Source organism: Odocoileus virginianus, unplaced genomic scaffold (genome assembly GCF_023699985.2).
Source record: "Odocoileus virginianus isolate 20LAN1187 ecotype Illinois unplaced genomic scaffold, Ovbor_1.2 Unplaced_Scaffold_4, whole genome shotgun sequence".
Lineage (NCBI taxonomy): Eukaryota > Metazoa > Chordata > Mammalia > Artiodactyla > Cervidae > Odocoileus > Odocoileus virginianus.
In genome coordinates, this window is record NW_027224266.1 from 2,344,384 (window position 1) to 2,367,136 (window position 22,753).

General features: G+C 45.6%; 1 protein-coding gene and 1 long non-coding RNA gene across 2 annotated transcripts in view; both read left to right on the forward strand.

Annotated features, from left to right (window-relative positions):
• Positions 1-2,748: 2,748 nt before the first annotated feature.
• On the forward strand, positions 2,749-5,053 carry LOC139033371 (uncharacterized). Its single transcript, XR_011485950.1, has 2 exons — positions 2,749-3,272; positions 3,948-5,053. It is a non-coding gene; the product is annotated as an uncharacterized lncRNA (long non-coding RNA).
• Positions 5,054-5,209: 156 nt separating this feature from the next.
• Positions 5,210-22,753, forward strand: part of SMS (spermine synthase) — a 48,562-nt gene continuing 31,018 nt past the window's right edge. The window contains exon 1 of the mRNA XM_070462398.1: positions 5,210-5,600. Within this exon, the coding sequence (XP_070318499.1) occupies positions 5,552-5,600 (49 nt within the window). The 5' untranslated portion in view covers positions 5,210-5,551. The remainder of the gene's footprint in view (positions 5,601-22,753) is intronic.

The window sequence follows — 22,753 nt, forward strand, 5'->3', positions numbered from 1 at the left end:
GGAGGTGTTTCAGGTGAGGACAAAGACTCAAATGCCCAACAGATGAAAGGGCATGGTGCTGCAAAATGGTGGCTTATGTCCAATCCTAGTGCAGTCAGCTTCTGGGACTACCTCTGACTGCTGAGTTGTAGCAAATACATTTAAGATAAGTGGACCCTCTGTGAGCTTTGCAAATCTTTTGCCTCTCCTCTAGGGAAATGGTAACTGAAACAGGAATTGCCCTCTAAACCCCCAGGTACTCACCATTTGGACTGGGCGAAGGAAACTCCCCAGTTAAACATTAGCCTTAACTCACTAATAGCTGATCATTGCATGGGGTGTTCTATGTGCCAGGCACTGTTGAAGTGCTATTATACTTCTACTAATTTATTTAATCCTCAGAACAATCATGTGAAAGAGATGCTGTTGTGATACCTCTTTCATAGTTGAAGAAACTTAGAAAGATTAGATCATTTGCCCTAGGTCACCTGCAAGCAAATGGAAGAATCAAAATTAGGATCCAGGGTGGTTGACAAAAGCTTTGATCCTAACAATTCTGCAAACTACCTCCTTAGAGACAGAGGAAGCAAGGAATCAATGTTATAGAAAAGTATGTATCTATTGTTTATCACAATTTTTTTATTGAAGTATAGTTGTTTTACAACAGAAATGTATTATATATATGTAACTAGTGCCAACAGTTGAGAATTTAGTTACATCTTTGAATATAGCTGTGTGGAGTAGGAAATGGCAACCCACTCCAGTACTCTTGCCTGGAAAATCCCATGGACAGAGGAGCCTGGAGGGCTACAGTCCATGGGGTCGCAAGAGTCGGACACAACTGAGCAACTGAGCAGGCACTGAGTATAGCTGTAGTAAATGCTGAATTCAGATGGGAAGCCAGGGCATTACTTTTGGGACCAAAACATGTTCTATTATTTTCTTGGTAACAATTTTGATTGTGTCATTATTTGAGCATCAGCACTTAGGTAATGCCTTACAACAGTTTAATCTCCCCTCCCCATAAGGCATCATTCTTTGCTGGAAATGAGAGGAAAGGAGGAAATGGAAAAAAAAGAAGGAGGAAATGGGATGGGTCGGACAGCATTTCTTCTTTTTTTTTTTCCAGATGGCAATTTAAGGATTTATTTATGGCTAGACCAGCAAGGCATGCAGGATCTTAGTTCCCTGACCAGGGGTTGAACCCATGCTTCCTTCACTTCCCTCCATCCCCCAGCAGTTGGCAAGTGCTAGCCCTGTTTCTGTCTGTATGGATTTACCTATGCTGGACATCTCAAGTGGAATCATACAGTGTTTGTCTTTTTGTGACTGGCCTCTTCCACTTAGCATAATGTTTTCAAGGTTCATTTGTATTGTGCCATGTATCAGTACCTCATTCCTTTTGTATGGCTGAATAGTATTTTGTTTATCCATTCATCTGTTGATGGAAATTTGGTCGTTTCCACCTTTCGGCTATTGTAAATAGTGCTGTTGTAAACACTCATGTACATGTTTCTGTTTGAACACCTGTTTTTCCATTCTCTTGGGTATATATACCAAGAGTGGAATTGCTGGGTTGCATGGTAACTGTATGTGTAGTGTTTTGAGAATTGCCCAACTGTCTTCAACAAGACTCTGCCATTTTACACTCCCACCAGCAATTCCTCCATATCCTTGTCAACACTTGCTATTTTCTGGCTTTTGAATGTCTTTATTTACTTGTATCAGAGCCCATCCTTGTGGGTTTATCTATTGGGGTTCACAATGCTTTGGGATCTGGCAGTGTCACACTTTACATTAGAATCTCCTGGGTTTTTATATATTTATTTTAATAACCCAATGCCTGAGCTGCAGGCTAAGGGAGCAGCAAGAGCTTCTAAAGTCCCCTAGGTGATTCCAGTGTACAGCCCAAGTTGAGAATCATTGTATCAAGGATTCCAGGCCCCTCTCGGATAATATACTCTTTTTAATCAGAAATTTAAATAAAAAACAACAACAACAAAAGAAATTTAAATCATGTTTAACTAGCTAGGCGAGGCCCACATTCATCTGAGAAATGGTGGTGGAGTGATCCAGATTTCTGTCAGCCACTGTAACCCTAACAGCTAAGGCCAGTTCTTCTTTTTTATTTTTAAGAAAGGAAGTGATTTCACCACAGCTGTACACAGGAGGGAGGGAGGCAGAATGTCTCCAAGGGTCCCAAGTGAACTGGTGAAAAAGCAAACAACAAAACAGTAAAACAAAGGGCTACTGGGGAGCGCTCCCCGCCGGCCCCCTACCTCTCCTCACAAGGAAGGTTTGGACTATAAGCCCAATAGGTGGCCTCTGGGTTCTTATAGCCCCAGGAGGTGTCCAGTTAGCACCCCCACTTCCCTGCCACCACCACTGCCTTCTCCTTTTTAACACAGTTCTTTTCTGTTTTCGATTTTCTTCTTCCCAGAAGGTAGCTACTGTTATTAACTGTGCAGGATAGTGTGGTTCTTCTGAGTTTTTAAAAACTGTTGTGGATGTGCAAGTTGGCATGACTACCAATAAGCAGATGGGCCCCTGCAACATGAGTTTTGGATGAGAGAAGTATATCACAGTAAGTAGCATTTTGCTAAGAGGGTCACCTCAGTTTTTCCCCTCTACGTACTGACTTAATCTTATTGTCACCATCTTCCACCCACCACCACTGCGCCCCCTCCCCGCCCCCTCCCCATCCCGCTGCAGTGGAATAGCCCTGCAGCGTGGGGATCCATGGGGCATCACAGAGAGAGGGCTCAGGAAGGACCCCATGTAGCAGTGGGTTCTCTGGGGAACACTGAAGGAAGCTGGGCATTGCTCTGGGTTGGGTGCTGTCAAGAAGCAGGGGTGAGTCCTGATGGGGTATCTTAATAACCTTACAGAGAAGGGGGAAGACCAGACTAAGGCTGGGATTGGTGAAGAAGCCAAAGCCACTCCTAGGAGCCAGGACCCACGGACGTTGGGTGATTTTGGTGGTTTGGACAAGTTCCTGCTCCGTGTTCTGACAAGATTCCGGAGTGGTCCTGTTTTTGTTCAGTCCCATCTTGAACTCAGAGTGGCCTTGTCTGATGCTGGAGTTCTGGGGAATTGTTTGTGTTCAACAGGAGAGTGCCTGGCCAGCTTTTGTCAGATACCAGGCGCTGCTTTTCTCTGTCTCAGGCCTCCTTTGGGCCGAGAATAGATGAGGGCAGTCAAGAGGACATTAATCCATGATGTCTACATTTTCACCATTGCCAAGATTTTGTTGATGATGAGGATGTTGCTTCGAAAATTCAGGCTGGAGTTGGGTAAGTCTCTTCTGCTTTTTAAAAATTTATTTATTTAAAATGGCTGTACTGGGTTAGATTGTTGCAGTATGTGGGATCTTTAGTCATGGCATGTGGGATCTAGTTCCCCAACCAGGGATTGAACCCAAGTCCCCTGCATTGGGGAACTAGATTCCACACCCCAGCCACTGGACCACCATGGAAATCCCTCTTCTGCTTTTTTGTTGCAGGATAAGTTGCTGAATTCTCTGATGTGACCATAGTTTCACAGAAGACACACACCAGTCAACTCTAACACAAACAGTTCCCACAAACAAAGTGATTATTAGTCCTCTAACAGACCTTGAAGTGAGGGACCTAGATTATAAAACCCAGGCAAGGAGAATACCTTCCAGAATCGAGATAGGTACTCATAGCCCAGTTGGAGGTATTTAAAAAGGCCTCACGCCTTTGATTCTTGTCCATGTCCTACTTTTAACAATCTTGCCAGGATCCTGTCGTTGGTAGGTGATACAGGCATTGTAAACATGCTTAAAATTACCCCAACAATGCTGGCTCCATTTCAAGGCCCATTTATCTCTGATGCTATGCTAACAGTATGAAGCATTTCTGTTAAACTCCGCTTTTTTTGTGACTGTCCGATGAGTTAATGGCACAGCGTCTTGATTTTCCTCTCTGTCTGTTTTACACCCGCAGAGGCAAGGCTGGGCACTAGCTCTGGCCGCTGTCAGCTGTCCTGCCAAGACACAAGCTGCTAAGCAGGACTGGCTCCATAATTTGCAGGCCCAGTGCGAAATGAAAACAAGAGGCCCCTCGTTCAAGATTTATTAACAATTTCAAGACAGTGAGAGCAGAAAGTTAAACCAAGCAGAGGACCCTTCTGAGCCTGAGGAGGCCTGACAGAGCCCTGCTGCACCTGCAAATGGCAGACAAAACAACTGGGTTCCCAGGGCCCTGACTCCAGAGGAATGGCCAGAACTGGAGAACATTCCAGGAAGCAAACAGGAGCTGCAGTGTGAAGATTACAGACTGAAGGCCAAGATAGCAGAATAGCTACTGTAACTGAGGACTCTGTGATCCACAGAAGAAAGCAAACTGTTCAGGGCAACAAACAGGCGGCCTGGGCAGGAGAAAATCAATGTGGGGGCTGAAAGCAGATCCAGTTCTTAACAGGATGGTCTATTGAAGGCCACTGATGAAGAAACTGGCCCAGTTCTTGAAGAAAGGCGAAGGACTCGGCAAAACAGCCAATAAGGAGTGTCTGCAGAAGAGATAAGCTTAATATCTAGGTTCGCCCTTGCCTTGTAACAAGGAGGTAGAGTTCACTGATCTAGACTTTGTCCAGCCATTTCAGCAATTTCTGAGGAACTTGGGAACGCAGGGAGAGGCACAAAGGACTGATGGGATGATGGAGGCCTTTGCCCAGGGACAGTGTCATCAAGAAGGCTTTAGTGCCCAGATGCTGCTATCCTCTCCTTTGCACATCTTGTTGACTACCAGCTAGAACCCCCAAGTCATAGAGAAGCCCGCAGGAGAAAGGTTCAATGCCATGAACAGGGCCATCAGTGACGGACGAGCAACTCTAGAAGCTGTCATTTCTCAAATTAACATTAACCACGTTTGCCTCTCACTTGCTTCTTCCCAGTTCCCATTTTTCACACACAAAAAAAACGTAGGTAACTAACATGTAATACCGAAGAGCTTTCTATTCGGTGCTGAAACGCAGAGCCGGCCCTGGCTGATGATAATGGCAATGACAATTTTAATGGATTAAATTGTAGCATTTGAAGAGTTAAGAAAAAGGCGGCAGTACTTTTAGACTCCAGGGTGGATCCAAGCATTTCTTTTTCTTGGCTTGGCCAGGAAATCAGAGGGGCCTGGGTTTGGGGGCCGGTCTGGGGGAAGTGCGGGGGGTGGGCCCCCCGGAAGTCGTGCTGCGCGGTTTAAACCTAAGGTGACCTAACGGACGGCGGGAGCGCCCGCCCGATCCTCGGCGCGGGGCGCGGCCATTGGTGACGCACGCCGGGGAGCACGGCGCCCACGTTTCCACCATTGCCTTCGCGCGGCCTCACACCCAGCGCTCCGAGTCCGGGGCTGCGGGCGTCCTCTCCTCTTCCCTCCCAGAGGCGGGCCCGGCCCCGCCCCCGGCGCCCCGGGTGGCTCCCGGCGGCCCCTCCCACCTCCTACCCTCGGCCTCCCTGGCGCGGCGCACTCCCCGCCGGCCGCAGCCTGACACGCTGCGCGGCCCCCCCAGTCTCCCGGCCGTCTCCCCCAGGCATGGCCCAGGGCTTCGCCTCACTATGGCAACAGCACGGCACAGCACCCTCGACTTCATGCTCGGCGCCAAAGGTGAGGGCGCGCGCCCGCCACCTGCCCTGTCGCTCCCGCCGCCGAGCGGGCTGAGGCCGGCGAGGCCGGGCGGGGCGCGCGCCGCGGGCCGAACAATGCGGACGGCCGCGCGGCCCCGGCCCCGGCGCGGGCGTCTCCCCGGCTGCCGCGTGCACCGGCGCCCGCGCGGAGGCCGCGCTCCTCCTCCCGCCGCGCTCGGTCCCGGCGGGGGCGCGGGGCCCGGAGGGGCCGCGCCGGCTCCCTCCTCGACCCGGACCGAGCCGCCCTCCGGGGCCCGGGTCGTCCACCCGCGTCCCACGCGGGATCGGCCGTCCCCGTCGGGGTCCCCTGGCGTCCCCCGCGCGGGAGGAAGATTCCCGGGGGGCCGCGTCCCCCCCCGGGGGCGGCGGGCGTGCGCGGAGGCCAGCCGGTGGGACCGTTCCCCCTTCCCAGTTCCCCGAGGCGCGTAAATTCCCCGGGGGCGGGGGCTCCCCTCGTGGGAGCCGGCCTGAGGCAGGACCGCGCCGCGCTCGCAGAATTCTCAGACAACTGCGTAGGAGACAGATTCCCCCGGAAAGGAAAGGGGCAGGGGAAAAGGAAACGATGATTATATTATTATTGGGGGGGGGGGTGAGGTCCGAGCGCGGGAACTGTTAAGTCTCGGGGTCAGGGAGGCTTCGAAGACCGCGAGCCGGCCAGAACAGAGGGCTGGGAAAGTCCGGACCGACTGCGGGAATCGTGGAGACGAAGCGTATTCTGCACGCTTTTTTCTGGAGCTTCTAACACGGGGTGGGGGGAGGGGGAGGGCTGCTGGTCTTTTTTCTGGTGGCTTTTAAACCTGTGCGTGCCGCAGACTGGAATCTGCGCCTCCCGTCCGTCCCACTTGGAGCGTCTCCCCCAGGTCTTGCTTTTTCAGTCTCCCTCTCTATTGGCTAGAACCAGCTTTTCTGTTACTGTTGAAAACATTACTTTCACACTTTCTCTCCCCCCGCCTTTTTTTTTTTAAACTTCTGAGTACTCACTTAGCATTTTCTCCCCCAATGTAAATGTTTTCCAAAGGCATAAGATGAGAGGGGGAAAATAAGACTTTAGGGACAGAAGGAAGACCTACGTTTGCGTCGTGTCTTGACTGGCTCTGCTTGTGACTTTCTCGACCTTTCTGAGCCTTGTAACAATGGAGGATAGTGCACACTTCGTAGGGCTCCCCCGCCCCGGACTTTGAATGGAGTTTCGGTGAAACACTGCAAGGTAGTTAAGTAGTGTCAGTTTATTTGGGTGGTGGGGAAGTGACAAGGAGAAAAAAGCATTTCTTAGTTCGCTCCTTTCTGATGTGAGGCTGGAGATGGCTGCGGAGAATCAGGAGATGAAATGGTGATTGCAGATAGCTAGAAAGGTTTTGTTGAGTAATTAGCCTGCTAGCTGTAGGGCTTAGTGAAGCTTCTAGTATACACAACTGAGAGGTGAGGAGAGTGAGGCTTGAGGAAGAGATAGTGGTTCAAGGTCACTTAGCTGCTAAGTTGAGTTTTTGGTGACAAGCATGTATGAACACTCACCTCTTCCCATTGAGCGTGGGTTTTCTAGGCTCTCAGGAGGGTAACGATGAGGCTGGAAGATTTTGGCACTTCCCTCAATCTGAGTGTCTTTGCTTGAAGCCTTAAACACTTTTCAGCTTAATTCAGGTCTTTCCCAATGGCCTTCTGTGTTCATTTGTAGAAAATCGAGAGAACCTGTACATTTGGGGCAGTCACTGGCTAGAGAGGGAGAGAGAACTCTGGACCTGCAGTTTGGAAGGGAGCAGGAGAATCTGGCAGGTTCGAAGTTGGTGAGGTGTGGAAGTAGCATCTAAATAATTTAGTTGTGTGCAGAGAAAGTTTAAAAAAAAAAGAAAAGATTGAGAATTCCCAGCCAGTTACTCTTAATTCCCAGATTGTTAATCTTCAAGATGAAAAAGTTTTGATGGCAAGGTGAAGAAAGAGATACTAAGGGGACATGTTGAGTGTGCATCTGTGTTAGATCTTGAGTCCCTGCAGAACTGTTTTGGGAGAACGAGAGCCCTGATTCTTATTGTATTCCCCCATCACTTGATTTTGGGGGGAGGCATGTCACCCTTGCTGTCCTTAGGTGTCCACCCTTGTAAAATAAGGGGATCTGGCTAAACTAGGATCAGAGTTTTTGGTTCTCGTTAAGGGGCACTTGGTGAGAAGTCTACCACCTGTGAGGTCTCCAAAAACATTTATTTTAATTGATAATAATGAGTCAAAAGATACTACTCTTGGCATGTGAGTATTGGATGTGACTCAAGGGTGAGTCAAATGCCTGTGGAGCCTGGAATCATGTTCTTTTTCCCCTTTGTCAGTAATCCTTCCTAATGCTCCAGTTCCATGATGTGATTTTAATGGAATTAAACTTGAACCACTTAGTTATTTTACTCTGTTGCGATTTTGTTTAACTTAGTTAACCAGTGCAAGCCAGCTAGTCTAGTACCCAGCAGGTACTGAGCCATTGCAGCCAATTATAGATTGGGCCTGGCGGTGCCTGTTTAGTTCTGGTTGATGAGGTAACTCAGGAAATTTTAGTTTCTGCTGGAAAAAACAATCTCATCTTTGATCTTGTAAGTGAAGTATTCAACTTTGAAGACCCTTGAGCCTGGAAAACACTTTGTGATTTCTCAGCCTGAGGCTAACAAGAATAAACATGTCCCACATTGGTATAGCTTAAGCATCTCTGGGCAGGTGGAGGACATGTGGTTCGTTTACATCAGGCAGCCAGCAAGTATGCTTTATAGATAGAGGAGAGTGAGGTACATATAACCTCCGCCTGCCCTGGAAAGGTAGCAGTCTTCTTTTTCGTGTCCATTTCGTCCCTGGGCTGGGAGTATCTTTGAAAGCTGACCTTCATGATCTGGGATACAGACCTGTTGATTCTTACAGATGTTTGAGAAGTACTGGTTAAATACAGTACCTGATTGGTGTTATGTTAAAGGTGGAAAGCTAGTTCAAGTCCACTAGAGGAAAACCAGGCACACATTTACCTTTAGAATGTGGAGAATGGGTCCTGAGTGGGGAAATGTGGCCAATGCTGTTGGGTCCGCCTTTTGGACCACTGATCTATAGTTTAGGTAGGGAAACAAAGTGACTTGTGTCATTCAAATGAACAAATTAGTTGCATAACAAAAATCTTATTTAATAAATTAAGAACATGGATGTTCGCTGATGGCTTCGTGGTAAGGATTCTGGGCTTTCACTGCCATGGCTCAGGTTCAATCCCTGGTTGGGGCCTGAGATCCTGCAAGAGGGTGCCACTGCCAAAAACAAACACAAAAACAACATAAGTCTCCTTGGGAATTAAGGACTTAACCAAAAAAGGTGTAAGATAGAGGTTCTTAAATTGTATTGCCTTTAACCCTCATTGGGAAAGCCTGTGGAACGCTTCTCAACATAAGAATTTTAAGTGTGTAAAATAACCCATTTTTTAAAAAAAAGAACATCTTCAAAATAAATCCTCTAATATGTGGCATAGTAAATAGTAATATATGCTTCTTTAGTAATGCATTAAAATATAGTCTAGCTTTGGGCCTCATAATTTCCATAATTTTGAAGTAGAGCCATGAAAATTGGTATTTCAGCTGTTATTTGATAAGGAAAAACGGTGCTTCTGTTGTGTCAATGGCCAGGTAGTTGGTAATGTGCGGTTTTACAAGCAGCAATGAATAAAATGTTAAGTTTCAGTTAGTGAAAATAAGGATGTTTATTTTTGTCATCTGTGTTCACAGAGCCCCTGATTTGTGTCCAGTGGCCCTTTGGGAGTCCATCAACCTGTAGATCCTAGGAGCTAGAGAGAGGACCGGGACTGTCATTTCTCTGTATTGTTCCTTTGGGGAGGAGGTTAGGACTTCCCTGGTGGCTCAGATTGTAAAGCGTCTGCCTACAATGAGGGAGACCTGGGTTTGATCCCTGGGTCGGGAAGATCCTCTGGAGAAGGAAATGGCAACCCACTCCAGTACTCTTGCCTGGAAAATCCCATGGATGGAGGAGCCTGGTAGGCTACAGTCCATGGGGTCACAAAGAGTCAGACACAACTGAGCGACTTCACTTCACTTCACTTCCACCAAAGCCAAAGCTGTAAGCAAATATCCCTGCTGCTTCAAAACATCTTTTTGAAAACATGAAAGCCAATGTTTACTAATTGTCTCCTGGGCTAGGCACTGCCCTAAGCTCAGAAGACATTATTTTACGTAATCCTCACAACAACCCTATCTGGTGGGTTCTCTTATCCCCGTTTTAAAGGTGAATACATAAGCACATTGAAGTTTTTTCTCTTAAGTGGGGTATCTGTGATTCAAAGCCCTGTCTCTCTGATTCCAGGGCCTTTTTGTTCATTCCACAACTGTGAAGCCTCTGAGTTAAGGCAGTGCTTCTCAGTGGCCGTGTCCCCTGCTTTCCCCTCCACCCATTTATCGCTATGTTTCCTCAGTTCGGTGAGGCGCTATCAGCATCTAGTAGGCCAGGGATGCTGCTAAACATACTACAGTGCGCAGCATTGACAAGCCGTCATATCTGTGGTGCCGAGGTGAGAATCCCCAGTGTAAGTTCTAACCAAGTTGTGAGCTGGGTGGCAAATCATTAGCAAAATTTCCCTGGTTCTTTTTGGAAGTCTCCACAGGGCCGGCGGGGTGGAGGATGGGCCTTACCTTTCCCTGAGGTTTGCACTGAGGTCGGTTAGCACTTGGTACCCAGCAAAGCCTGTGGCTTCAGGTGACCCTCCCTCCCTGAGTTCCTGAACCATTGACCTCTCCACCAAGCTCCTGCTCTTGCGTGTGTTTACTGAGCTGCTTTCTGGTGGAAACATATCATCTTTGTGTATTTTCAGTAGCTATAACTATAAGCATAAAACTTAAACCAGTTTTGATTGCATGTGGCTTTTTTGTTCTTTTGTTCAAGAGTAGAGAAAGCTCTCTCCCTACCCCTTCAGCATTATCATTATCTTTGTCCCATTACACTTTATCTGCCACCATGACACCACCCACACCCACACCTCTGCTTTAACAATGAAACTTGGGGCGGCTGCTGAGTGGGGAAAAGGCATTCACAGGCCCCATGCTAGACTGACATGAATCACAGTCTTTGAGGGCTGGGTAGTACCTGGAAATTTACATTTTTAATCAGCTTTCCTCCCAGCAATTCTGATGCTGATTAAGTATGAGAACCAGCACACAGTAATAGGATCCTCATTAAAAACAAAAAACCCCTTGTACCAGAAACCGTGCCCATCCACGTCTTTAAGTCCTGTGAATTGTACCTGCTACCCTCTCAAATTCCTTGCTCACCTTTTCCCTGGCTACTGTTCTTGGCCACAATCTCTCAACTTGTCTCCCTTGTTGGGGAAGGGCTCAGTCGACAGATCCCTGTCTCTTTTCCCATTTCAAAGCCCTCCTTTAACTCCTCATCACGCCACAGAATGACTTGAGACTCCTTATCAGCACTTGCAGGGTCCCTGAAGGTCCATTTCTACCCATTCTGTATCCTCACCCAACACACACTTGAGTCTCACACTCCTTGTGCTTCCACATAGCACCTGGACTTAGAATTAATTTTCTAACAGCCCCAGGGAAGGTATTTTCTGTGTTACGTAGGTATTCTCTCATACCTTAATTGTCTTTGAAAATGTTTTCTAGTCTGCCTGGGGAGGTCCCTCCTCGGAGTCAGCCCACGTTTGGCATGCTCTTCACTCCCAACTCTGCAAGACTCTTAAGAGCTCTGATGGTGCTCTATTTGACCCCAGGCTGAATAATTGCACATTGCTCGGAATTCATCTTGTGAGCTTGCCATTTAAAAATTGTGTAAACCTTAATGGTTTTTTCAAGTACAGTTCTGAAGCTATACCCATATCTTTACGCCTCCAGAGGTAGCATATGGTAAAATTGCTGATACTTTTGCTTTATATAAAAAATCCTCATCTAGTTCTTACTTGGTAGTTCTCTAGTTGTTTTAGATGCTTTGGAAAGGATGATAGCTGTTGAAGAAATTGACTCCATAATCCAGGTATTAGGAATAAATCCCAACCCCAGCTAACAAGAGGTTTTTTTTCAAGTAATCTGAAGCTCTGCAGGTGGTGGTTTCTTAAAAAGTGTTTTCCAGTTTAATAACCAACTGGTAGATGGTTTGTCTTGTGGGTTTTTTGTTTTATTTTTGTGGGGGAAAGCTGGTTTCATTTTTCAGTGGAGGAGTTACCAGTTTGGAATCTTCTTTGTCTTCTATTTGTTTTTTTGTTTGTTTGTTTTTTTTGGCTAACCTATGCAGCACGTGGGATCTTAGTTTCCTGCCTGGAGATCGAACCCCCACCCCCTGCAATGGAGTGCAGGGTCTTAAGCATTGGCCTGCCAGGGAAGTCCCTCTTTGTATCCTCTTAATTGTATAATGCAGATGGTTTTCTTTGAAGGCCTTCCCTACCTTCTTGGGAGGTAGCCTGAAGTGCTGTGGTCTCTGAAAACTTTGAAAAGTTAGAGCTTTTGGTGTTGAACTTGGGACCATGGAAAGATTTGGAATTATGGACTTCGTAATTTGAATTGAGACCACCGTGGTTATAGTAACCCTTGGCAGGTAGGGATTAGTTTGAAAGTTACTGGATTGTGGTTGAGCATCTGTTTAGAAACGTGTTCAAGAAAGCTATTATTGAGTTTAGTTTTTGGAGTCACGCATATTCTGGGCGTTTTAATCCACCATTTCACTGCAGTTGTAACCTAAACCTGCTGGTGTGCGCTGTGGCTCCAACCACCATTTCATGGTAGTTTAATTACAGGCTCAGTTCTTTTGAAAAGTCGGGAAACCTCCTCAATTGAATTCTGCAAACCAAGTATGTAAACCATTGCACAAATGCTCTTTTAAACCCTTACAGCTAGGCACTTTTCCAGACCCCAGGAAAAAGACAACTCTGCAGCCCTAAGTTGTGGTGGGCTTGCATTTCGTTAAACTGACGATGTCGCTTGTGTTCTGGAAAGAGCCCCTGAACTAGTGGCTGTACTTGTGATGAAAGATATTTATGCACTAAGTTGCAGAGTCAAAAAGAGCTGGTAAGATCCAGTAGCATATTCTGGGATCCTGAGCTGACTTGACCCTCTGTGTAGTTTCCCATGTACCTTAATTTCACCCTTTGCATAAAGGCACCAATGATACCAGAATCCCACACATTGTGTTGTTGGGTGGGATGTCCAATAAAATATTTGGAAGAATGTCAAGCGATACATAAAACACTTCACACTAATTGCAATACTTAGCACTGAGCACTTTGAAATTCTGCCAGTGGGTAAAGAAGATCAGTTATAAAGAGGTGTGAATTTCACTTGCTGAAAGATAAGGAAAGTTTTGCTGGCAAAAAAATAGGCAGAAAATAAAGGGTTGGCATGTGATTTGAAGGTTGGTCTGCTTAAAGGACCACTCTAAGTTACTAAAGCAGAAGTTTAAGAAGCCATTTTAATTTTTAAGATAACACTTCCATGGGTTTCTGTTGCATGACTCTCTTTTCCCCTGGAATGGAAATTTCTCCTGTGAGACTCCTGAGCAGTTTCTAGGCTACTGTTACATTTCACACCAAATGCAGATCACAGTGGTCAAGCAGTACTGATAGGATAATGGGCATTCTGAATTTCTAGAAAATATCAAAGGAGATCTCAAACTGGGTTCAACATGGGGCCCTTTCTCTTTTTTTATTGAGGTGTGTTGACATATAGCATTGTATTCGTTGCAGTGTACAGCATCCTAATCCGATATGTGTATATATTGCAAAATGATCACTGCAGTAAGTCTAGTTAACATCTGGCACCATACATAATTTGAAAATTATTTTTTCCTCTGGTGAGAACTTTAACATCTCTTCTTAGTAATTTGCAAATATGGAGTATGGTGTTAACTCTAGTCACCAATGCATAGTCACCATGCTGTGCATTACATCCTGTGACTGACTTATGGGACCCCTTTTCTTAGAACCAGTGCTGTGGATCACACTTGGGAAAACAGTAGGGGTTTAACACTGACTTTTTGAACTGTTTAATGCTATAGCTAAGTGGCCCGGTTAGTTCTGGGGTTGTAGGAAGAGTCGTGGGCCTGTCAGTCCAAGTGTTTGATGTTCCTAAATGGGGTCTGTCTAGGTTGGAGAGAAAAAGAGCTTAACATCAATTTTTCTGTTTGGAATATGATAGGTCATTTAAAAAGAAAGCATTTTGCGAATGTTAAATTATTAATAGAATTTGCATGCGTATTTTTTGCTTTGCATAGAGGATATGGCTTTCCTTGAAGAAACTGCCAAAGCTGTTCAAGTAATGGTTTATACATTTGTCTTTTTAGGTGTTTTCGTTTTAAGTTATGTGCTCATTTTAGACTACCTACAGGGTGTAGGGAAATGGGAAAAAACCCAAATCTCTGATCTTATGACAAGTAGATAACCACTGTTGATGTGTTGGTATGTGAGGCAAATGGCTTATTCTCGTCCCATACATAACTAAAGGAGACAACACTGGGCTGAGATTAAAAGCACTGGATCTTTGGAGCCCAGTTGCTTGACTTTGGATCCCAGCTTTACCACTTAACTTATTAGCTCTGTGACCGTGAGTACATCTCGATGCCTTGGCCTTATTGAGCTGGCTGCACTTCAGTACTTTGTTGAATGGCAGCAGTGAGAGCAGACATTCTTGCCTCCTTACTGATAGCATTCTGTCCATTAACGTTAAGTACGATGCTGGTTGTAGGTTTTTTGTAGATTACTCCTTATCAAGTTGTGGACATGCTCCTCTGTTCTTATTTTCTGGGAGCTTTTATTTTGAGTGGGTGTTGAAGTATATCAAATACTTTTCCTCATCAGTTAATACCATGTGTTTTTATTGTCTTCCTTAGTTTATTAATATGGTACATCAAATTGATTTTTTAAAAAAGCATTGAACTTGTATACCTGGAGTAAATCACATTTGGTCATGATACATAATAATTTTCCTATATTGCTAAATTAATTAAGGAATTAAAGAATTTGTTAAAGATTTTTGTGTTTCTATTCACGAGGGGTATTGGTCTGGTCTGTAGGTTTCTCTTTTGGGGCTAACTCTGTCTTGTTTTGCTGTTAGGATAATGGCTTCATAAAATGAATTTGGAAGTGTTCTCTCCTTTTTTATTTTCTGTAAGAGATTATGTAGAATTGGTGTTTAATTCTTTAAATGTGTGGTAGAATTCTCTAGTGAAACTATCTGGGCCTCAAGATTTCTTTTATTTGGAATTTTAAAATTTCAAGTTCAATTTCCTTAAGTTATAGGGCTGTTCAGATTACCTGTTTCATATTGGTTGTGGTTTGTGTTTTTTGAGGAATTAGTTCATTTCCTTAAATTGTCAAATTTATGTGTTTACAGTTGTTTGTAGGATTCCCTTATTATCCTTCTGGTGTTTGCAGCATTTGGAATGATAGTTCTTTGGTTCCTAATACTGGTAATCTGTTTTTTTTTTCCCCATCAGTCTTGCCTAGAGTTTGTCAATTTTATTGACCTTTTCAACGAAGCAGTTTTTTGCTTCACTGATTTCTCTATAGTTTTTTGCTTTCAGTTTCATCGATTTCTGCTGTTATCCTGTTCCCTTCCTCTGCTTGCTTTGGGTTTTTTTAATTTATTTTTAACTGAAGGCTAATTACAATATTGTGTTGGTTTCTGCCGTACATCAACAGGTTGCTTTGGATTTATTTTTTGCTTTTTCTAAGTTCTTGAAGTGGGAGCATAGCTTCGTGATTTGAGACTTTAAAATGAAGGCTGGGTAGGAGGGGGGGCCGGGATGGGGAATACATGTAAATCCATGGCTAATTCATTTCAGTGTATGACAAAAACCACTGCAATGTTGTAAAGTAATTAGCCTCCAACTAATAAAAATAAATGGAAAGAAAAATAAAATGAAGGCTGGTACTTTCAAATACTCTTAACGCTCTAGTGTGAGGCTATTCCTATTAGTTACTAATGTAACTTTTATGTTTTCCTTAAAATGCAGGGTTCTTAGTTATGCAGGTTATTAGCTGTTATTTTTTTCCATATTTAGTAAGTTGCTAAGTTAAATGTAGAAAATGTTCCTCGGATTATTCCAGTCTCGAATTCTAGAATGTCACTTCTGGAAATTCAGCTTGTAACAGCTGAGCATCCCTGTGCTTGTTGTTTAAGAATTTAGAGTTGGAAAAAATCTCAGACTTGGGGTCAGCAAACTAAGGCCCTTGGACCAAATCCTGCCCTTCTGGCATCTTTTTGTACCAAACTCCAACTCAGAATGATTTCTGCCTTTTTACTTTTTTTAATTTCCAGCATCGCTGCAAAGGCTTGTGGGATCTTAGTTCCCAAACCAGGGATTGAACCAGGCCTTTGCAGTGGAAGTGCAGTCCTTAACCACTGGACTACCAGGGAGTTCCCTCTGCCTTTTTAAAAGGCAGTAAATCAGTCGCATACAAACGTTTGTGATAGGATCCAACTCAGCCTGCAGAGCCTGTCGTCATTTCTGTGTGGCCCATCAGAGAGCAAGCCTGCTCACCGCTGCCTTTAGACATCTAAGCCAGCTTCAGAGCCGTCTGGCAAATGTGCACGAACAGGTCCCAGGTGCCTCGCCATCTGTCGTAGCCCGGGCCCCTCCCCTCCCTCTTTGTTGTTGTGCGTTCTCCAGCCGCACTCACTTTGCAGGCACCTCCTGGGCCCTTCTGAGGCGGGCAGGCTTGGGTGTCGACTTGGCTGAGTCTGGCCAGCCAGAGCAAGGGAGGGTGCCCGGGCTGCCTCGGGGCATTTCTGACAGGAATGTGATTTTTGACGTCCGAGTTCACAAAGTCCAAACTGCTTTATCTCCGGAAATCGTATTTCATGGTTGATTTGCAGCCTAGCATAGAAACTCTGGCAGAAACCGTAGCATTTTTTTTTTAATAGCAACATACATGTTTTTCATAATAGGTCTGAGCTGAGAGAAAGCCTGCCCACCTAAAGTTAGTGGGAAGAAACCTGGATATTCATATTGTTTAAGTGACTGGAAAACTTATTTCATCCTTCCTGGACTTAAAAAAAAAAAGTCCTAGCTTTTCTACTTTGGGAAAGAAATCTTGTTCTCCTTCTGAGTGGAGCCGAAGGCCATGCCTCCTTGGGTCAGCCTGTCATGTGCCCTCCTGCCGCTCTGGGAGGTGAGGGGGAGGTGGCAGGCGGTGGCTGAACCGCTCCATGCCCCGCGGTGGACAGCAGTGTTGAACCGAAGTATCAGAGGAGCTGCTCTGTCCTCCTGGGCCAGGTGCCTCAGGTCTTCTGTCCTCTAACCTCAGACCCTGTCCTTCCCCTCTTGCCACCTGCTTGTCCTTTTGGGGGTGCTGCTGGGCCTGCTTTAGCTCCCTTGAACTTCCCCTTCCTGTCTGTCAGGGTGAGCCTGACCCTCTGAGAGGGTTTATTGTGCTCGTGTCCTCTGACCTGATGATCTTCCCTTAGTGTCCTCCACACCTCCGGGCCGGTTGCCTTCTTTCTCCCCTAAAAGCCAGGGCCATGGCGTTTCTCCAGCGGCTCCCAGGAGAGGGCAAGCGCCTTGATGTTCCGCACCTCGACCACGAACAAAAAGTGTCAACTCCCCCACCACCCAAGGAAAGCCAGGCTTTGGCCTAATCTCCCTTTTCTCTGCTTCATTTTCTAAGTCTTGGTTCTAGCCTCCCACGTGGGCTCAGTCAGGATGTGAGGACGGGAGAGTTGGAGCCACGTGCCCCTCTGGGGCGGGAGGTCCCCCTCCCGTTGCCCACTGAGGCTTGTGGGTGGTGGCTGTACTTTGAGAAGTCTCCTAGTCTTCAGGGGGACGGCCGTGCCAGGAAGAAGAGCTACACTCTGGTATTACTATTCGTGTTCTGGTTCCAGAGTATAGAGGGATGACAGTTGTGTCTCATAGATTACTCTTTTTTTAAATCCTCCTCTAGCTTCTTAAGGAGATTGTTCCTGAGTTGCTGTTATTTTAAAGTAGAGTCAGGCTCCTGCCACCTCCCCAGTAGGTGCTGGGGGCCCACATGGCTGTGGGAGATGCCCTTTGCACTGCTCCTGCGGTGGGAGAGGGGAGGCCGGAGGTGAAGCAATTAGCAATGCGTTGACAGTATCCTGAGTGCACCACAGTGTGAGTTTTAAGAAATAGTCATTGTGGCTGGGACTGTAAACAGTCCCATATGGTTTTCCTTAACATACGTTTGCATGAAAAGAGCTAGGGTGTTATTTCTGTGTTGTATGGCTGTCAGTTCAACTTCAATAGGTCCTTTGCTTTCTGTCATGAGTAATTTTTTCCTGATTTAGTTTTTCTTCTCTGTGTATATCAGAAACTGTGCTCTGAAAATATGCCCAAAGTGTTGATGTCATTGTCCCTTTCAGAATTCTGCAGCCCCACCCTGATGCTGGGATTTATTTATTTTTTTATTGAGGCAATTATAATTGACATAACATTTCAGGTAATGATTCAGTAAGTGGAAATATTGCAAAATGATTGCCCAATATCTGCTTAACATCCATAAGCACACATAATTACAGATTACTTCCCTTGTGATGAGAACTTTTCAGGTCCACTCTCCCAGCAGCTTTCAAATATACAGTACAGTATTCATAACTGAACTTCAATGCTGTGATCAAACCCAGGGCACTGACGTGGGCTGCAGACACGTGTTAGGGGCAGGAAACCATCTCCAAGGACTCAGACAGCATCTACATGAGGCAGCCCTTCAAACACATGCTAAATGATGAGGTTGGGAATTGGTGGGGATGGGTACAGAAGACCACCCCTTGCCACCCCTTTGAACTGGTGCCTGTTTTTTTTTTTTCTTTTCCTTTGGCTGAGTGGCTTGCAGGATCTTAATTCCCTGACCAGGGATTGAACCCAACCCCCTGTAGTGGAAGCATGAAGTCTTAACCAGTGGACTGCCAGGGAAGTCTCTGGGGCCTGTCTTATGGTTGATTGAAGGGTAGAAACTGGCTTCTGGAAGTTTGCCGCCTTGATTACCCCCCAGGAACTGAGAGTATAAAAGTGCTGTTTGTTTGTTTGAATGTTTTTGGACCACTTTACTGAGAGATATGACTCATACAATTGCTTAATTAAAGTTCAGTGGTTTTTTTTATTACATTTCAAGTTGTGCGACCATAACCACAATTTTAGAACATTCTCGTCACTCCAGGAAGAAACCCTATGCCCCTTTGCCATCACTCCATTCATTCCTTCTAGATCCCTATATCCCAGGGCCTGGCAGCCACGAATTTGCTTTTTGTCTCTAGGGATTTGCTCTTTTGGCCATTTCATATAAATGGAATCATACAATGTGTGGTCCTTTGTGCCTGGCCTCTTCCGCTTAGCATGTGTTGTAGCTTATGTCAATATTGCATTCCTCCTGTGGCAAAATAATTGTCCACGGTGTAGATAGTATCACACTTTGCTTATTCATTTATAACTTGATGGGCTGTTGGGTGTTTTCACTTTTTGACTGTGAGTCATGCTGCTTTGAACATTCCTGTTGGCGTGGGTTTTGTGTGATGAGATTAATCATCCTGCAGCTGTTACAAAGGGGGACTATATGACCAAGTTGTTGAACCTCAGACAGACCGAGGAAGCACCTGCTTGACCTTCACTTTAATCCCTGGAAATGAATTAGGTTTTTGAATGTCTGAGAAGTCTTCTGATACAGAGACCCATTGTTAAAATTAAATTTTTGAAAAATATAACTTTAAGTGTGTTTTTAATAAACTTATGAAGACATCTGTTTATCGTTTAATTTCAGTAATGTGGCCTTGTTGCTTCTGCCTCACAATATTCTTTTTTTTTAAATCTAGCATATTCAGTGTGTGTTCAAAGGATGTTGTTCTTGACCCCTTAGGCTGTCAGCTGGGGTGGAATGGGGCCCATAAGGAATGCTTATGCTATTTTGTTGTTCTCAGACTGGTTATGCCAGTGGGGTTGGTAACTCTGGAAGATTTTTTTTTAACATGGTATATTTTACATAGAGTAAACTTTAGTGTACAGTTTTGAATTGTGACCAAAGCATATGGTCCTGCGAACACACCACTGTGAAGATGAGGATACCTGAGAGTACTTTTAAAGCAGATACTTGATTGATTTCCAACCGTATTTGGAGTCCCATTTCCTTTGCTTCCTCTTTTTGGGGTCTGTCAAGAAGACCAGAAAGCTGGTCAACTGCACAGCCCAAGCCTGGCTCTTAGGTTCTCTGACACATCAGAGTCTCAGGTTTGGAAAGGATACCTTCCTTTATGCTTCCTCTTGTGGGGAGCTGCAAACAGATCTGCCAACAGCTTCAGGGCCATCCTCCCACAGAGAGAGTGCAGATGTCTGAAAAGAGGAGGCGGGAGTAGGGGTGGGCTCTCTGACCTGAATGTGTGTGGAGGAGGTTGATCAGAGGGTGCCTGATACCAAGTATCAGGGAGGGAAGGGAGCTCTGGAAATTCCAGAGTCTGGGGAGTGGGAGGTGGAAAGGAGGGAGGCTGGGTTTGGGGCCTCACCTCTTGGGCATGGTGCAACCATGGAAATAATTAACAACCTCTTGAAGCTTAAATTACTGGAGCTTTGTGGGAGAGATCTAGGAGACAATAAAGTTGGGGGGCGGGGCGGTCCTAATTTTTATAAACCAGGTGCTGCTTAAATGTGGGCGAGCAGAAAAGAACGCAGCCTAATTATGCAGAGGGGACTAGTGGGGTTGTGGCAGGGTGGTGGCCCCGCAGAGGCAGAGACTGGGCATTGTGCAGCTTAAAGCCCTCACACTTGAGGTCCAGAATTTTCTTAGTTGAAGTATTTGAAGTCAGAAAAGACTTAAAGTTGCAAGTCACGGTCACAGGGTAGAGTCCAGAGTTTTCCTAAACGTGTGAGAATTGCTTATTTTCTGAGGCCAGCCTCTCTAATGGAATTCACTTAGTTAAGGAGGTTACCGCATCTTAGCCTCTTAAAGCTGAAGAAGTGGAGCTCTAACCAGAGCTTATTTCCCTGCCTTTTTGCCAGGGCACCAAGTGTCGTAGGATTTCATTGGCAGGACTCTCTTCTATTTGGGCTAGTAAGCTTGGCTGATGTAAGTACATGGCTGATGTACTTAACTTATGTCCACAGGCCTGCCCACCTTATGGATCAATGATTAAATGGCAGTGCCTGATTTTGAGGGATCGAACATCGGTACAGGCTCCTTATAGGGACCCTGTGAAGGGTTGTCTCCTTTTTTAACATTTGAAGAAATGACGTGTGTAAGTGAGGGCTGTCCTGACCAGTGAATTTGAGTGGTGCAGAGAGGCTCTGGTGGGGGACTCGGGGGAGAAGCTTGGGGTTCAGGCAATCTTAAGTGGCAGGGTTATTAACCATTGGTGGGAAGGAGTAGGGAAGTCTGAGCTGGGTTTTGATTCCAGATCAGGACAGTGTGGTGAGCATTCAGGCGGGAAGAAGGTTCCAGCTGGATATACAGATTTGGGATTCAGCCAGGGTAGGAGTAGTGAGGTTCATTCTCCCGAGAGAGGCCTATAAATGGGTCTCTGGGACAAAATGAGGCAGGGAGATGAAACCTTCCCTTCCCTGGCCTTCTTTTGATAGTGGTGTATTTAATTTGGACCAGACCTCCAAGTTGATTCCTCTTAAGTTCTTGTTGAATAAACACACACAAAGTAGGCAGTGGTCTGGAAATGAGGACATTGAGTTGCCCGTTGGACAAAGGACACATTTTGCCTGGGACAGGTCGCTGCGTTGCTGAGCACTGTGGAAGGCTCTGTCTGAGTGCTTCGCTAGTTACACATCATTCTTGCTTGAACAGAGTTTTCTAAGAACTTGTGCCAAACAACATTTTTATTAGCCTAGTTTGGATTACCATGTCGACTTGAGTCTGGTGTGCTTATATTTCTTTTATCATTGAATCTGTTTTCACATTTTCTGATTTGTAGGCATTTATGGCATTGCTGTCTTGTATTCCCAAATTTGGGTAATCCTTCACATCATATTTTCAACCCAAGTTGAGTAACTCTGTTACAGCAAGTACATTTTGTTTGGTCATGTTACATGTTCCTTACTAGACAGGCATAGAGGTTGAAATTGGATAATTAATTGCAGAGCATTGGCTCTAGCTATAACCTATGGCTATAGCTAGCAGGGAGTTTGGACTTTTTTCAGGCCCCCTGTTCTTGTTGAGGATCTATTTCTATCTGATAGAACCTTTTGGTGACTTGAGTGTGGTTAGTTTGGAGATAGTGGGGAGTTTGGTTTTCTTTTTTGTATCTAGTGATTTAGATCAGTGGTTGTCAAATATGGCTGCACATTGGAATTTCCCAGGGAGCTTTAAAAGTGTGATGCCTGGGTCCCACCCTCAAAGTTTTCTATAATCGGTGTAGGATGTGGCATCAGAAGTTTTATAATTCCCCAGGTGGTTATAATGCACAGCTAGGATTATGGAAACTACTGGTCTGGGTGTTCCAACAAGATACAAAAATAGGATGATTAATTTAGCCAAATGAATTTTTCATTTGACCCACAAAACATTTATTGAGCACTTGAGATCAAGAGGACCAAGGAGGCCACCTCGTTAAGTCTATTGGAACTCATTTCTTTGACTTCCAGTTTTCATTTTAAGAACTTGGCTCTGGAAAAGAGATCCTAGGTAGGTGTTTCAGCTCCAGCTCTGCTTTCTGGAGTCTTCTCCAAAGGCTGGGAGCAGCTTGGCTGACAAGGGAGCCCCCAGGTCTGGAGGAAGGTGAATATGACATGAGGTGAACAGTGGACAAAATGGCCTGATCCCTGTGTCCCTGGCAAGGCCAGGACACTTGATGGCCACAGGATCTAGGCGGCGGCGACCGCCGGAAAGGTCATTCAGACCTAGGGTATTTTTACTGAATTGAGAAATAAGCCCACAGTATAGAAATTCAAGAAGACTAAATTGGATCTCTTTTGTAATGTGTTTTCTTCAATTTGCAACCTGGCTGGAGGTTAGCCCCCTCTGCCTTTCTGCTAGGATGGTCGCCATGCTGGGCTTGGCTAGCAGTCAAGGGCTTTGTGTGTACCAAAGACACCCCCTTTTCCTACCCAGGGGATAGAGTTTGCTCCAGCTCAGCCCCGGGACTCTTGTTCAGCACACAGCCTGGCCAGTGACCCGCGGGGTGGCCCTGCTGGCGTGGCCCCCTCCACCATCATGGGGGGTTTGGGTTCAGT